This window comes from Eucyclogobius newberryi, unplaced genomic scaffold, assembly GCF_026437365.1.
Source record: "Eucyclogobius newberryi isolate DKJ021-1_F unplaced genomic scaffold, fEucNew1.0.hap1 SCAF_20, whole genome shotgun sequence".
In the NCBI taxonomy this organism is placed as follows: Eukaryota; Metazoa; Chordata; class Actinopteri; order Gobiiformes; family Gobiidae; genus Eucyclogobius; species Eucyclogobius newberryi.
The window spans coordinates 11,001,188-11,019,075 of NW_027315835.1; the positions used below are offsets into that span (position 1 = coordinate 11,001,188).

Below are 17,888 nucleotides of genomic sequence, written 5' to 3' on the forward strand. Positions count from 1 at the left end.
GTAAATGGCCTAAAATATAAACAATGTATCACCAAAAAAATATATTAAAAAACTGGATTTTTTAGGAGGAATTCTATATATTGACATGTTTAACACAAGTATAATTGATAGATATTTGGTATCGATCCACTCATCAAAGATTTGTTTTTGATTTGTTTTATTCTTTTTTTTATATCCTGAGTCAGAAAAGTGCTGAAACTTGCCTGTAAATGCTGTGTTTGAAGTTCAAGTATCACATGAACAAGTATCGCAAGGACAAAAATGTAACATTATATAAGATAATACTGCAAATGTGTTTCATTTCAACTCTCAATACTCAAACAAATACAATATCAATTCCGTTTATATATCTTCCTCCTCCCCCGGGCAGAAATGTACTTCCATAATCCTAAATCCTTGGTTTAGATTTGAGATAATCCTTATTGGCTCATTGTCATCATGTACTATTTCCCTTTCCAAATGTTGGTGAGACGCAGTGCGAAAACTATGACAACCGTTCAAACCAAAACTACACTCAGGCCTTTGCATTATTGGATTGTATCATTTTGGAGTGAAGTACACTCACCTATCCCACTCCATCCTCCACAGCAGCAGGTCAACAGCTGTGTCCCTCCTCTTTTCGCTGCTAAATTTGGGTGAAACTCATGGGACGCGTGGAGTGTTTTTGATGCAGAAATAACCTGTTGATTACAAGTCACATGCACAGCGTCGCACCCACCTCTCCGTCCTTATAACAGTTTATTTTAAATCGAGGTTCAAGAGCCAGCAAGCTCAGTCATTCCTATTATTAATTCAGCTACAGGTATTTGCATCAAGTGTGATTCTATATCCTCCAATTTAAACAGAACAGGAACTTTGATTGAGGCGTCGTGAGTCGAATCTACCAGATCCCAGAGACAGCCAGGCAAATATTAGACTGTTGTGTTTGGGCGTGAACTGGGGCGTGTACTTGGGTGTGTACTTGGGCATGTACTTGGGCATGTACTTGGGCATGTACTTGGGCGTGTACTTGGGCATGTACTTGGGCGTGTACTTGGGCGTGTACTTGGGCGTGTACTTGGGCGTGTACTTGGCGTGTATTTTAGTTCAGCAGCAGCGTTAACATAAACTACGGCCCCTGCGCTGTTTGATTTGCTTGTTGCGCTGTTTATTTTTTTTGGACCGCTACATTAAAGTGAAAGTAAAAACTACTGGAACTTAATTTGAAAATAGACAATGGTGTAAATGGGACGTTTTCTTTGGGTTCTATGTGTCATGATTTCTCTCTTTTTTTTGTACTATTTCTGGTGGATGTCGACATCATTTGGTCAATGTTTTATATGTTTATATATTTTAACAATAAGAATAAGTTAAATTGAAAATAAAAATACGACCGGAACTTCAATGCATTTATTAGGGCTGTGGTACTTAATTAGTTTAGTCGATTAACCGGCTGATTTTGTCTTAGTTCACCACATTTTTTAGTATTCGACAAATTGTTTTATTAGGATTTTCCGGATTTGTTTGGACCACAACAGACAGGAAAAAGCATGTGATTGATTCATGGAACATTTGGAAGAAACAGTTCAACATAAATGAGGTGTTGCTTGTCTATATTTGCAAACGAGTGATTTTATGTATGTTGTTGTTATTTTTAGCTTCTATTTGGAATTATAGCAGCAAAGTTTACCATTAACACTACCTTATTAGACGCCCCTGAACGTCTCTTAGCCCCAATTTATGTTCTTTGACCTGCTTGTAGTTAAGATAAGTGTGGACTGACCGGTTATTTGGAGAAACGAGGCTAAAACTGGATCTAGAGCGTGCTCAGAATGGCCTGTGCACGTAAACGCAGTCTACAAGAGCCAGTCGATGCCAAAAATAATCTCGCCGATGCACTTCAAACTACACACGTTAATTACTCTTCCCATCGTTGACAGATAAAGCGTGCCAAGGTGACTAAGGTCGAGGTGCAAAGCGTTCGCTAAATCCTTCTCAAATGTGGGGTTCTTGTTTCGGCCGCGTTAATGGGACCATTAAGTGCTGCTGTGGCGGGTTTTGTCTGCGCTCTGCTCGATTTAGTCCGAGATTAGTTGCAATCAAAATTAAATTGTACTTTTGAAGGTTCACAATTGAAGAATCACACGGGCTGCAATCATTTAACCAACACAATGTCCTCTGACGCATCAAAATCTCTCGTCAACTGTGTATTATTATGTGTAACCCATTAAGCCTCACGTCGGAAATGCACTGGATTATTTGAATTAGTTTAGCAGTTCGTATTTCACATTATTGCTTTTGGACTGAATATTTCTTCCCAAAATTGTTCAGCCCTTTGCAGTTAAGACAGTTTAGTCCTTTGTGGTTCAAACTGGGCTAAGATCAGGTTTATTCCTGACCTTTAAGCGTAAGAACTGGATAATCTTGTTCAGTTTTGGTTTAGTTTTGCCACTTTCCTAACACTAAACAGGTTGAACATGCGCCAGGTCGAGGCTGCAGGTATTTGCTTCCTAAATCCCTCTCAAATTGGGGGTTAATCCATATCCCAGATGTGTGACACGCAGGCACCGAGAGGGGGCGTGGACACTGAGGCTGTTGCCCCGGACGACTAACAAGGATGTATTAGATTTGTCATAGAAACAGTTGCGTGGCACCGGGGCCCGTGTAGTATTTTGGCAGGACAGTCCTGGTCAGCAGCGGCAATCATGGCCGGGCTTAGTCCTGACCCAGAGAGACGGGGTCACTCAGCAATGAACGGAGTGAACTCAACATGGAGGAAAAACAAGGATTGTTAACGCTGTAAAAAACAAATGTACAGCAGCAACTCCAAGGCCTTTGATTTGACAGGAAAAGAAATGAGAGTGGAAGGTTTAGGGTTCTTAAATCAGACATAAAGAAACATATTATTATCTGTGCTCAACAAACTTTTAACAACCCAGATCTTACTATGTTCCTCTGTCCAATACAGTCATTTAAAATAAGTTGATTTAGTATATTTTTTACTTTACTTTACTTTATTTTAATTATTTTATTTTATTTTAATTTTTATCTTTATCTTTTTATTTTATTTTATTTATTTATTTCCTTCATTCCCTATTAAGATATGAGAGTTTTGTTAATAAGAGTTTTTTTGTTTTGTTTATAAGAGTTCTTCTATTAAGAGTTTTTTTCAAACTTCCTATAAGTTATCTGTCCTTTTCCTCTGTATCTACCTGCGTTGTAACACCGAAATTTCCCCATGTGTGAACAATAAAGGAATATCTTATCTTATTTTAAGTATTAAGTATTTTTGAAGTATGCATAGATGTCTTTCCTTCATGTGTCCTTAAAGGTGCAAAATTTAACTTTTCTTGTAATAGTCTGCCACCTGCTTCTCATGGGAATGTCAGTGTTTTACCTGGAATGTTCCAAAGTATGGCATTAAAGTACCACCAGGCCAAGCATTTCAGCATTAAAAACAACTGCAATTGAATAAAAGCATGTATAGAGCAAGCGCTGCGATTTTGACATATGTTTTAACTGTACGATTCTGTTCAGAGTTCATATTTCAAACATTAACATTTGAGAAAACTGAAACATGAACTAAACAAACACTACATGTATTTTAAAACGATAGTATTAGCCGGGTTTACACAGAATAAACCTGGGTATTTGTTGTTTGCAGTGGAAATTATTCAACTTGAATAATCGCAGTCATGGCGATTTGCTCATTGCAACCGTTAAAATTGCAGTACGTCAAAATGCCATACGTTGAAACATTCCAGGCAAGGAAATAACATCTCCATGGAGACGAGCGGCCGAACACTGCACCTTTAAGTGGGTATTGTTGCTTGCCACATCATCTGCATCCATAAAATGCTATACCAATAATAAATCAAGGGCAAAAGCATAACTATTAACTCAAAAATTGTAATATATATGATTGCACTGAGTTTTTTTCTACACCTACAGTCAGACCGCTCTCTTAGTATCTAATCTTTCGTGGTCCGTGGTGAAGGGGGACTATAGGACAAGGTCACAGTCTTCTGACATAACGCCGGCCCAGACCAGACAAAACAGCACTCAACACAATATGACGGATTACACAACACGCCCGTCGCAGTCACCTCAGCGGCGAGTGGGCACGGCAAATACTGAGATTTTTCAACCCACCATCACAACGGGGAGGACTGAAAGAAGTGGGACAGGGCGACCTTGGTGGATATCTGTCTAGTTGTAACAAAGAAAGCCCCAGAGACGAAGTAATAGACGTTTTTAGACGTTTTTTACGATGACATGCGGTGGTGTACGGGGCCCTGTGTGGGACGTCCCTCATCAGCTGGCCAGGGTTTCATTACAGCTGCTGATATTAAACCTGTGGATGTTATGACCTTAAGACCATAAGAGACCATTTTGTATCTTGGAATGACCAGTATACGCTTTCTGTCCAAATGTTTAATCAGATTATAGACAATAGCGCTATATGATTATTCAGATTAGAAAATGGCAAAGGCTGCAATTTTGGAAATACCGTAATTTCCTGCACAAACAACGAAATATCATGTTTTATTCTGCGTAAAAAACGGCTAACTCTGTAGCTTAGATCTGTACGATGTGATTATTTTATTAGTTTGTCAGTTCATAGGCTGATTTTAGGGATTTTATGTACATTTTCCGGGACGCTTTTCAAATATAACCTTTGAACATAATCCTATAAGTAAAAAATAAATCGCAAATGTAATCGGAATCGCAATGCTGGTCAGAAAAATTGCAATTTCATTCATTCCTTCATTTGTTTTCTACTGCTTGTTCCCGTTGCAGGTTGCGGGTGAATGGAGCCTATCCCAGTGACTTTGGGCCTTAGGCGGGGCACACCCTGGACAAGAGCCAGGTTGTCACAGGGTTACCACAGAGACATAGACACACAGACATTCACTCTCACGTTCATTCACGAGGGGCAATTTACAGTTTTACAGTTAACACAGGGACGACCTGCAAACTCCACCCAGAGAAATCAATATTACTATACTTACTTTTAGTTTTAAACTGCCAAAACAAACTACAAATTGTGTTAAGTCTGTTCACTGACCTTGGCAATTACGCTTAACTTCATTTCAGTGCAATTATATAAAACTATGAGTGCTCAAGGGAATAATAAAAGGTCTCTAACTTAACACAATATAAAAAGCTTACAAGAAGTTACAAAAGAAAAACACTGCTAGATGTGGGCAGGGTAATCTGGATTGGGCAGGCAAGCAATTTCAACAGATTTATCGGACATCATAATATTTCCTGATGTATAACCCGCTCACAAACTACTCTATAACATCTATTTTACAAATGGTTGCATGAATAAGCATCCACTCCAGAATAGCATGCTCATGTTTTGTAGCGTGCAGTTGCCTCCTACAGATTGCAATCATCACCACAGTTGAAAACAATATGAGTCCATGTTTGTGGTAATGATACAGGGCAAAAGAAAATAGATGTGCTTCAAGGATCCAGGCAGGAGCGTAGGCCGCACAAACCATCACCAAACACCTACTGTATGTCTGCTGGTCTGACAACGGGACAAGAATATCAAGATATGATGAAACAAGTTGTCAAAATAATATCAGAGTTGTGCTTATTAGCCCAGATGCCGCACTGGTTTAGTGTTAGACTTGGTTTACTCTCACCCATTATGAGTTTAAGACTGATTTTGTATTGGTTTATGCGTTTTGTTTTGTAAATTTGTCTATTTTTAATGCTAATTATTGATATTTTTAGACAGTAATTGATTGATATTGATTGATATTTGCTTTGCTGTTGTGGCCGATATTTGCAGATATCAAAATGTTTTAAAAGTACACCAAAGGCCAAAGTCAATTTGTGAAGTTCATAACATAGCAACACAATGTATTCATCTGGAATATAATATACTTTTCATGATAACTTCTGCAGACGCCACTCTGCTGCCCCTTCACCAGTGAACATCCAGGGACGGGACATTGGCAGAGTGGACTCATACAAGTACCTGGGTCTTCTCAGAGTTTTTTTCAAAGTTATCTATTTTAATTATTATATTTCTGTGCCTAATCTGTGTTTCCATACTCGAATTTGCTCATTGTGGGACAAATAAAGGCTCTTTTATCTTATAAGGGTGTAAACATATACAGTCACATCTTTAGCTTTATTGTTTTTTTAACTCACTATTATTAAGATAATCCTTTATTGTCCACACATGGGGAAATTTCAAAAAAATATTTCAAAACTAAATTTTACAAACATAAAATATTACAAAAATAAAATATTACAAAAATAAAATATTACAAAAAATATTACCAAAAAATGTTAAAATTAAAATGACACACCTAATGCCTTGAGGACAAACAAGGGGAACACAGAGACACTGAGACACTGAGGTCAGAAATCAGGGACATTTTCTACAAATACAAAATATAAAAATGTATATTACCAATACTGATACTAGACCCAATCATATAAAGTCATAGCCCTGCGGTTGTGGTTTGGGGTAAGCATAATTTGGTCCTGGTTTTGTCCTGGTTCAAATGTATTATTGGTTATTGTTTAGCCCGGTTTGTTTTAGTCCCATCACAAATAGATCATCTTTCTTGTACCTCATGTGCCATTCAACTAAATTATTAAACATCACACCATGCTAACACGTCTCTAAAAAAACACGTTACTATTATTCACTGTTAAAAGGCAAAACAAACAAACCATAATCCATAAATAAGACATGAGAGACGGCTTTTGTGTTCGACCCTTCAAGCCTGTGACGTGAACAATGCAGCTATTGCTATTTTTACTAACAGTTGGAGACTTGTGACAAAGGAGGGAAAAAAGGAGATAGGGAATGAGTGATAGGATGAACAAACAAGGCGCCCAGTGTGAAGTCAACTCTGAGCGTAACTGTTATTTTTGCCAGTTTTGACACAGCAAGACATGGAGTGAAAGGGCTTCCAACTGTTATGGCTGCAGCGTAGCATCAAATGTGGGCAAAAAGCTGAGGGAAATACAGTATGGGATAAAAATGGCGCTTCCTGCTGGAGAGAGGAATCAACTGGCATAAAGATACTGTAGCAATAGCAAAGTTTAGTGTAACGATTATGGTGAAAAGAGGCGTCTCTAATTATTGGCACCACGACCAAGCAACTGAGAAATCCTTAATTCTCATTCATTTGTTTCTGAAATTCTCCAAATGATTATCTTTGTGTGTGGTTATATTGTGACGTGATTATCTTACCATACAATTGAGGATATAACAAATGTTTCCTATCGTCCATTCAAATCAAAATAACTCTAAGCCTTCTATTTATTCTTGAACAAAGGTTGATGGGTCGGTTTGCCTTAGAGCTCCCTGTGTGCCTTTGAGCTAAGCAGAATTGATTTGTTGACACTAGCTTCATGTTTGTGTCTCTACCCTCCATTTGCATAATCTTAAGGACTTGGTATAAATAGTACAAGAAAAGACACTACAGATGCTACGTTTACAGCTCATATAACTCTTAATTATGGAATGGAATGGACATTTTAAAATGCTAAATATTTAATTTAGCTTTCAAAAGCACAGACACGGTGTGATAACTGTGACAAAGCGGTTTAGGTTGTTCCACTTCACTTTTGTTACTCTGTTGTTTTAGTTAATGCTTCTGGACATTTTGCATTCTTAGCTGCTACAAACAATAATGAACGTTTCACAAAGTTTGATCCCAAACGCTATAGCAAATCATCTTTTTACCCTTTTAGTACATCCTTTTCATTTATTCATTTTCTGCCGCTTGTTCCCAGTAGGAGTTGTGGGTGAATGGAGCATATCCCAGTGACTTTGGGCCCAAGGCGGGGTACAGCCTAGACAGGGGCCGTCGCAGGGTTACCACAGAGACAGAGACAGAGACAAAGACAGCGACAGAGACAGAGACAGACAAACATTCACTCTCACATTCATTCACTAGGGCCAATTTACAGTTGCAAATTGACCTAACACATGCATGTCTTTGGACGGTGGGAGGAAGCCGGAGACGTTGTGACGTGACTTTGGTCGGGAATCGAACCCGTGATCTGCTTATTAGGAGGCGAGGTCTAACCGTCTAACTATGTTCTTTATGTCTATTTTTAATTTACCAAGTATGAAGACTGATTGGAAATATGATATTTTCAACACACAGTCAATACATCAGTCATTTTATTTTCAACTCATTCAAAGCGACACTGTAGCTTTCTAGAGGTGGCACATCTCCTTCTTAATAAAGGCATATCTTATCTTATCTCATCTTTTCTTAATGCTGCAGAGGACTAGTCTTCGTGGAGCTATATATGTTTTTATGCCATACAGTAGAATATTACAGCGAAAGGACCAACATTTCAGGTTTGTGGGAATGCAAAACAGCTCAAAATAAGGACAGATGTCTTTTTTTTCCCATTTCCAGTGCAATAAAAAACACAGCAAATCATCTATGAGTTATCTTGAGTGATAAAAGTTAGGGGGCTTCGACGCACCACTGATAAAGACACCATATTGTCAAAAACCAATACTGTTGCGTCGTCGAGCGCTCCCCCCCGTTGGCTTTCTTGAGACGTCACAGTGACATCTTGCAGTCCTGCGTCCTGTCTCCTTTAAGACTCGGGCATAAGACAGTAACGTGACATTTGAGCCGCATAAATTGACCCGTCCTATTTGACCTCTCCCCCTCCTCTCTCTGACTCGCTACTCCACATCCACCCCTGCATCAATCTCCATAACAAAGACTACAGTGATGAGTGTGAAGAGCCCAGCGGGAGGGCCGTTCTCCGACTATGGCCACACAGCAATGGATTATGGGACTTTTATCACGCCAACGCTTCCTCCTGGTATCTGATCTCCCCGGGACCACGTCATGTGATGTTGGCATGCTTTGTTTCGCCTCCTTTTCTCCATTATTTAAAGACGAGAAGATCAAAACAAGTCCGTGGTACCGGAAGGCTAAGGTTCATGCTTCCCTACGATGACACTATAAACGTGATGGACGTGGGCCTGGCAACGTTTAGTCAAATATTTCTAAACACTTAAATGTTTCACTTTATATTCTGAGCGTTCTATGATGCGTTATTTTTGGCAAATCTCAACAAAAATGACACAAACAAACAAAATACTGCGACAGAAAGACAGCATCTGCGCTATCTTTCAGCACCACCACAGAGTTTACTACTAACCCGCTACTAAAACTTAAACCTGCATTAGTGTCTGTGTTTTTGCAGCTTTCTTTCTTTTTATTCACTTGTTTTACTCAGCTGTGGCTTACGTAATAGATGCATGTAGGATTTAAGAGACAAAGCATAATCCAGTCAGTTCATTAGGCGTGCAACAATTGATAGTAATGATTGTCGACTTTTAGAATAACCTCAATCGTATTTCAATAATTGTTTTTTCTGGAATGCACAAACTCTAGAACACAGGCCAAAAGTCCCTTTTTTAACAAAAACAGCTCTTTTGGTAAATCAAAATTGCAAAAAGTGATAAACCGTTTCAGATTTTCATCAATCATACAGTTAATTTGTAAATATTCTTGATTTAGAAGGATTCAGTCACCATATTTTAACCTTTATTTGGTTAAAAAAAAATAATCTGACAAGCCTACTAATCAAAGAAATAATCATTGACTAGACACCTTCTAAAATACTTGCTAATATTAAAAAAAATGAATACAGACGCAGGAGTTAACATTTAACAACTATATAATGACAATGTCTTAAAAGCGTGATATAATCTCTTCATTGATAATGCAGTTTTTATGGCTTTTGTTGTGCCCAATGAACACGATATCTCATTTAAATCTCTGTATTTGAAATGCACAAACGATCTTCCTACATAGCACTCTTTGTCTTCATCGCGTATGCGCCATAACGCCGGCGCCGTGCTCCCTGCTGTCGCCATGGAACGAGAGGAGAACTGTCATAATTAGTCGAGCCATGACGCACATCAAATACTAGAAACGTGTGTCAACGAGCCTTGACAGCAATTAGTCTTATCAGCTGTCAATCACTTGTTCCCGTACGCCCCTCCCCCAAAGACCTCCTGCCATCTTGTTTTTAATAACAGCTATATACAAACTTTATAAGAGGTCGAAGATGGCGTTTCCCTCCCAGGCCACTTAAACTTTAGCTTAATTATACTTCAAAAGCTCTGGGGGGGAAATGAAAAGGCTCCGGCTAATCTTGGGCTTGAACTAAGAATAGAAAACAGGAAGTGGTGGTGATACTGGGATTTGGAGGTGAAAGGGCCAATTCAGGCACATTTGGGAAGCACTAGCTAAACAGCCTTGTACACTGTGTATCCGTTGCTTATTATTAAGTTATTTGACTACTTTCATTTGTACTTAAAATGCAAACTTTTTCAGAAACATCTTTTACTGCCATTGTCAATAAACCAAATTCACACTACCGTATTTTCCGGACTATAAGTCGCACCGGAGTATAAGTCGCACTGGCGTATAAGTCGCACCACCCAAAAAATGCATAATAGAGAAGAAAAAAACATATATAAGTCGCACTGGAGTATAAGTCGCACTGGCGTATAAGTCGCACCAGCCAAAAAATGCATAATAGAGAAGAAAAAAACATATATAAGTCGCACTGGAGTATAAGTCGCACTGGCGTATAAGTCGCACCAGCCAAAAAATGCATAAGATAGAAGAAAAAAACATATATAAGTCGCACTGGAGTATGAAATGCGGTTGCAAGTGTGAAAATAACAAATAATATCACATATAAGTCGCTCCGGAGTATAAGTATATAAGTATGAATAGTATAAGACGCACCCCGGCCAAAACTATGAAAAAGTGCGCAATTTTAGTCCGGAAAATACGGCTATTTGCTTTGGTGATATTATAAAACATATTGTCCAACAGTGGCTCTCAAACATTGCTGTAGTCTATGACCAGCTTTATAAAATCGAACCTTCTGAATGATAATACAAAGTTAATGTGACATAAAAAGATAAAAAAGCACTTTGAATGTACTTTTTCAGAGTATTGATTGAATTGCAAGGGCCTAATTGTGTTTATATGATTGCACAGTTGTTATTTTTAGGTCTTATTAATCCCAGTTATCCTTGACATTCCGAGTCTAGAGTTGGACCAGGGCTTTCACTGAAGTTCCCTCTGTGAAAGAGTCGTGTGTGTGGAGCGCGGTGTCGTTTATCATCTCTACTTCAGTGGAGTCGCTCGCTCAGATCGGACGCTTTTCTCTGGATGATTACCCTCCCAAGACGCGCTCAGACGCTCCATATCAACACTGCTCTCGCTACAGCCTCCTCCAGCTTTCCTCTCACTGCCTCAAACATTCAAATCACAAATGCAGAGCGTTCACAAAGCCCCAAATAGTACAGAATTTTGCATTACTTACTTAAAGGACAAACATTGTGTATCATTTGTATTGTTATTGGCTTTTAAACATGCTCTTGAGTACATTTACTTTGGCATTTCACATTTTAGAACTAATACAAAATCCTGTTTTTGCACAAAAGAATATAACTTTGCCAAAACCCTGACAGATGCAAATCATCTATAATTTGATGGCAGAAATGCATTAGTTGTTGAGTGTTTTTAACTATGGAGGGGAGAGTACTTTCTAAACAGGATTCAAACTAGTGTGAATGAAGCTAAATGCTACTCCATGTATGTTTTTGATGAGGAACAACATTAGAACATGGTTAAAAGCTCAGAAAACTGAATTGTGTCCTTTAAAGACACAGTATGTAACTTTTTTGAGGAGGAATACACGCACAACTTTCATATTTCACTCTTTCACTTGTAGATGAGCACTAAGAATATCAATATACCCATCTTTATTATCCTCTGGGGCCAGGACTCCCCTGAAAGACTTTCCTGGTTGAATTGAATGTCAATAAATTATTTATTTTGCAGGATATTTATTGATTCTTTTTTCAAATAATAGATTGGTCTCAGTTTGAGCCAAGTTTAGTCCCGATGTGGACAGTTTCATCCTCCCTCAGTCCCGGTTTAGTCATGGTCTACTGGGCAAAATCTTACAATCATTTTACTAATCCATTAATCTAGTCATCATTCTTTCGACTAATAGATTAGTTGTTGTTGTTTTTCATACATTTACACATTTCCTGTGTTATTTTCATGTCGTTACTGCTTGTCTGAGGCATCAAACCGCTTCTCTCAGCACGTGGCATGTTTGGAAGTCATTGTATTAGTGCAGATAACAATTAACTAAATTAGTTGACATTTCTTTCAGCACTAGATTAGTTTTGATTTATCATTTAACTTGTTTCAGCCTCAGTCAAGTCTAGGCCAGGTTTAGCTCTTCAGAGTTAAATTTTTTCCTAATCTGGATGTGGTGTGATCACAGCCTCAATCTAAATCCCTTTATGTACTAGTTATTTTATTAACAAATTAAGAGATCTTACCACATAAATCAATCAACCAATAAAACTTGAATCATCCCAAAGGTGCAATTCAAGCACGTCGAGCAGTTCAAACAGAAGATTAAATAGAATGATAAACGGACGGATCTAATTATCCGTTCTCTGTCTTCACAGGCGACCGGCATTATTTACGTTGCAGATTCCAGTGCATTATGGGCTGGTGTACACAGATAAGGCCGGCTGCTTTGGCTGGAATGCAGGGCCATCCATTAGCAACTGGCTACTGTGAAGGGAGCGTGTTAGTGGTGTGCAAAACCCCGTGTTGATACAGGGCAGAATCGAAATGTCAGCATCATCTCGACTCTGGCGGAGGCCCAGCGAGTTCATGAAAACAGCTGAGGCAATGCTACATCACAACAGATTAGCAGAAATCCACCACCACACACACAATAAAGTCAGTATTGTTCCGTAAGAGACGCACAAACTCTCAGTCACACACACGTGATATTACACTTACGGTTTTACAGGAAGGTTTCAGGACGTACCTTGATGGGCTCAGTGCTGAAGCGGATCTTCCTGGACGGGGGCGTCTCCTCCTCTGCAGGTAGTCCGGTGATCTCCACGCAGCTGGACTCTGGTTCATAGCTGTCGTCCTCCTCGTCCTCGTCCGCCTGACTCCCCCCAAAGTCCTCCCCCACAGCGCTGTATGTGCTGATGTCCACAGACCCCTGTCCCGACGGCTCATCCGGGACCGTCCTGTCGTTTCCCCCCTCAGTGTCCTTCCTGGACTCAGCCTCCGGCCTGAGGATGTCGCTGGCCTTTGGTGAGCTGTGCGAGGCCTCTCCGTTCTCTGAAAAGTGACTGTCGTGTTGTGTTGTGCTTTTGGGCTCAAGTTGTTCCTCTTCTACTTTGGCCTCAACTCCAGCGTCTGAAACAGTCTTTAGTTTGCGCGGCTCGACAGACAGTTCAGCACTCTCACCCCCGTTGACACTGTCGTATGGAGGTAGCACCTTGCCTCTTGAGGCCCTCGCTGAAGCCTCTTGGCCCCTGTTTGTCTCCTCATCCCTGTTGCAGGATGCAAAGGCTGTAGCTCTCTTTGTGATTAGTTTGGAATTGAGGACGCCTACCTTGGCGCTCACTCCCCTGGAGGGTAGAGGAGGGGTGGAGGACAGGCGGTGCAGGTTGTTTCTGAGTTCAGCCGCTCGTTCAAAGACTGCACTGAGTTGGCTCACTGTGGGGGACACAGCCTCACTGGTGTCCAGGCTGTCCAGAGACTCTGTGCTGCCATTGAAGCGAGACACATCCAGCCTGCCATCCTGGTACCCCGCACCCTTGTCTGATTTGAGCAGAACCCTGGTGGTGACCAGCTTGTCCTGTTTCTCCTGCTGCTGCTGCTGCTGCTGCTCAAAGATGCGGCGTGTCTCCTGCAGTTTGGAGTAACTGGGCGAGGAGGCCCGCCCCTGCCCATTCTCTGGTTTCACATCGAACTTGTTGACTCGATCAGACACAGTGGATCCTAATTTCAACAAAGCGCTGTGGTCCACGTTCTCGTTGAGGCTGCCGGCTCTGGGCAGCGACACACGCCCCGGCTTCTCGATGCTCTTCTCTTCCTCTGCCTCCGCCGCCGGGGAGGTGGTCTGCATCTGCTGGAACATGTTCTTTATACGGTGCACGTTGGAGCCGTACCTGCGTCCGCGGGGCCCCTCCTGCAGGTCCCCGTTAGATGCATTGTCTTTGACGGGCTTGAGGGCCTGCATCCCCGCCTCGTACGCGTTCCGGTGCGGGGATGGGCTCCTGAGCGTGGAGCCGGCGCTCTTGGAGGTGGACTCGGTCTTCATCATGGTCGGTCGTGCGTCACCGTCAGCGGATGCTCAGCGACGGCATGTCTCCCTTTTTTTTGACGACTCCCGGTGTGGCGGCTGCAGAAACGCGCGCGGGGGGGAGACGCACCGAGCCGCGGCTGCGAGCGGGCGCGAGGTGGTGCCCGGACTGCACCGGCGGATGGAGAGACACAAACACAACGGATCAGCCCGGTATTTAGGCTGCGTGCGTCCGCTGCGATCCGGGTCCAATGCGAGGGTGAAAGTGAGCACGATGCATCTGTCATTAGCTTCTGCCCGCAGTTAGAGATGTAGGTTACGTTTACCCGGTGGCGCGAGCGAGCACGGCGGTCATAGAGTGTGGCGCGCGGAAAAGTAGAACAACAACAAGCCGTGGATTTACCGCGGAGGACGACAGATTGCTTACGTTTAATCCCTTTTAACAGACAGCATCATTTTGATCTCTTCATTCTGGGAGCTGCAGATTTCTGGTCCTCGTAGCGTCAGTGAGTGCTGCGGCTGCACCGAGAGGAGCCCGCGGGGTCCTAGTGCCGGGCGGACCCTCCCCCTTTACCCCCCTGTGCCAGGCAGGGCCCCCCCGTGCCAGGCTGGGCCCCTTTGCTCAAGGCAAGTTTATTTGTAGAGCACATTTCATACACAAGGCAATTCAAAGTGCTTCAGACAACAGGGAAAATGCATAAAAATCACAAAGAAATTACAGAAATACAATAAAATTAACTAAAAAAATAAATAAAAAAAATAATAAAAAAAAGCCAAAAGCCAAATCCAAGTTTATGGGACCACATTGGCATTCCAGACACTCCTTCCCATATTTATTTGACATTGCAGCATGACAGGCGTCTCCGGGATGGACACATCACTTTTAGATTGATTTGTACCCATATCTGCTCGCTTTCTGCAACTGTACACGTCTGTGCTGAGCGTATGTCTCTTTTACGACGACTCAATCAGGAGAGTTTGACAAAAGTTAAGGCGATGTCGACAAAAATGAATGTCTCGGGTTTTTTTACTATCCTGATAATGATGGTCAGATGATATTATGTTAACAGAAATATGTTAATTGAGGTTCAATTATCAGACAAATGTTAAATGTCTGTAAAATGAGTCACACAAGCGCAGGAATATCACATTATTGTCTCCTTTGAAAGGGTGCAACAACAACAAAAATCCTTTTATTTTTAGTTTTAATATTCTCAATATTCAAATTTTCATTATAATAGGTAAATTTGAATATATCGCCCACCTCTAATCAGCCATTTAATGTTTACATGCACACCTCAGTCTGAACATGACCTGTACAGTATCTTTAACATTATTTAAATTCATTGCAAAAGCTTATGTGAGCTGAGGGACCGTGATCAGAAAGAAATCCGATCGCTCAAATCAGATTCTGATGTTTACATGTCCTTTTGATAATCTTATAACTCCAGAAATCTGGTTATAATCAGATTTTGAGTGAACATGTAACAAACTGAGTATTACATCTAACCATTACCACGGGTTTAGTCCAGATCAGAGCAGATAATATAAACACACTCTGCATCATCCTGCTGCACGATATCTGTCAAACGTTTATTTTTAGCTTATGTTGTGTTAAAATGTTGTGTTTTTTCAGCAAATACAAATCAATTGACTTCATATTATAGCCAGTAATAGTATTATATATGTCTACCCCATGTCATGCATGGAACACAGATGAATCCAGTGTTGACATGTTACATTTGTTTAGCAGAATAAAAAATACAGTTAAAAGTCTTTGCTTTGTGCCCAGTAATGCGAGAAAGTGAACGGCGTAGATTTGTGTAACAGGTGGTGGTTAGAGTTTCTTGAAAAGGCTGAGTAACCCTGGATTAGAGTTTTATTCACCTCTGAACACAAACAGAGGATTATGGGGCACGCGGCCAAATGAGTTTACAGACTCCGGGCTGAGTTATGCATTTACTCCCTCTTAATTAAACATAACATATTACTATATTCAATAAGCTAAAAGTTTTTTTCAGTTCGCCAGGTCATTGTACATGCCTGTATAAGTAATAAACATATATGTCGTGAATCGTTTTTGAGCTTTTACAATAAACATAACAACAAATCTTGACAAAATAAATTGTTTAGGGCAACTTAAATCACATGAATAATTCTTGTACATACTTTGCACTATTGTGTTGATATTGCTGGGAAATACATATCTTATTTAGCATGTCTTATTTTACCATAGTCTCTATTTATTATTTGTACTATTATTTTATAAGTAAGTTCACAGTTTATAAGTTCACAGTTTTTGTATTTTGATCACTGTCAATAAAAGTTTTTTGATTCTGATTACCTTAAATTGTAGAAAAATAGGGTTTTTTAAAGTGAGACATGAAGGGACCAAATAAGTACATTTAAGTTAATAGATAATAACTTTGCGTTTTTATTGTTTTATTTTTTTTGTTTTGTTGTTGTTCTGCTGTCTAAAAAATATTATGATACTAATTCAATAATAACTTAAATGACACATATTATTTAAAGTTTGTATCACTCATAACACAAAAAGAGACATTGGAAAAGCAATAGGTGCCAATATGGTACAACCTAGAAAGTCTGTTCCCTCAAGCGTGATTCTTTGCAAGAACAAAAAGTTTTCTTGGTAAATATAACGTTTTATTAATAGTGGGACAAGGAACATGGCTCTAAATGGCTGTGCAGGACAACCAGAAAGGGTCAGGTGGTCCATCTTCAACCGTCACGCCCATTGATTTAGCGGCATTTGCATCTGCGCCGGCGCTAGGACCCAGCAGACTCAGCTCACGTCAAACCTTTCCAGCCAATGACAGATCGGTTATTTGCAGACTCAACGCTGCTTCTGCATCTTTGCATTTCTGTGCACATGGATGCATCAGCAACACATGTCAAATAAGGCACATCCTTTTGGTGAAATCCTTTGTAATAATTATAACAACTTTGATATTTTGTAATCTGAATGTGGGCAGTCAATAACATGATAATGCACTTGTTATGACTTTGCTGCAAATCATTGGACAAACTGTTTGAACAGAGAATGTGTGGTGCTGCAGACATGTTCCTTCAAAGCATAAGAAGATCATGGGGATTTAGCTCTTGACTTCAGTGTCAAGAGCTAACAGAGTGTGCAAAAGTTCAAAAAGCTCTGACACTGAACAAATCCCTAGACTTTTCCAGACTGAGAACAAATTATCAGTGTTTCCCATTAAGAGAAGAGACTAGGGTGACTCTGATTGTCTAAAATGGTTGCGTGTTGTGTTATCATGAACAAAAATGTAAAGTGTACTGCCTAAAGATTATACATATAGCTAATGTTTAGGCGCCTACAAATGACACTCGGATTACATGAGACAAAAGTATTCAAATTAAACTTATTTGTGCCAACGTAGTCTCTGAATTGTATATTATTTTACATGAACAAATGGCATGTTGGTTTTATACTTGAATGCAAATGTAAATGCTATGTCCATAAATAAATAAATAAATAAAGAAGGCTACTGTTATTATTGCTGAGATGAGTAATAAGACGTCAATAAATAATGCAAACTTATATAATCAACTAATGCTAAAACACTGCAACATCAAATGAAGTGTTTACATCTCAAGCCTGATGCACTTTACCATCGTATTCACTTTCCAGTTGTTGTAATGTTATAAAATATTCATGTTGTGTTAAATATTGCACTGACTCGAAGACAAATTTCCCCCAG

At 40.1% G+C, this 17,888-nt stretch overlaps 1 protein-coding gene across 1 annotated transcript in view; it reads right to left on the minus strand.

Annotated features, from left to right (window-relative positions):
- Positions 1-14,247, minus strand: part of ppp1r9bb (protein phosphatase 1, regulatory subunit 9Bb) — a 35,750-nt gene extending 21,503 nt beyond the window's left edge. The window contains exon 1 of the mRNA XM_072455705.1: positions 12,880-14,247. Coding sequence (XP_072311806.1) covers positions 12,880-14,175 — 1,296 coding nt within the window. The 5' untranslated portion in view covers positions 14,176-14,247. The remainder of the gene's footprint in view (positions 1-12,879) is intronic.
- Between the last annotated feature and the right edge of the window lie 3,641 nt (positions 14,248-17,888).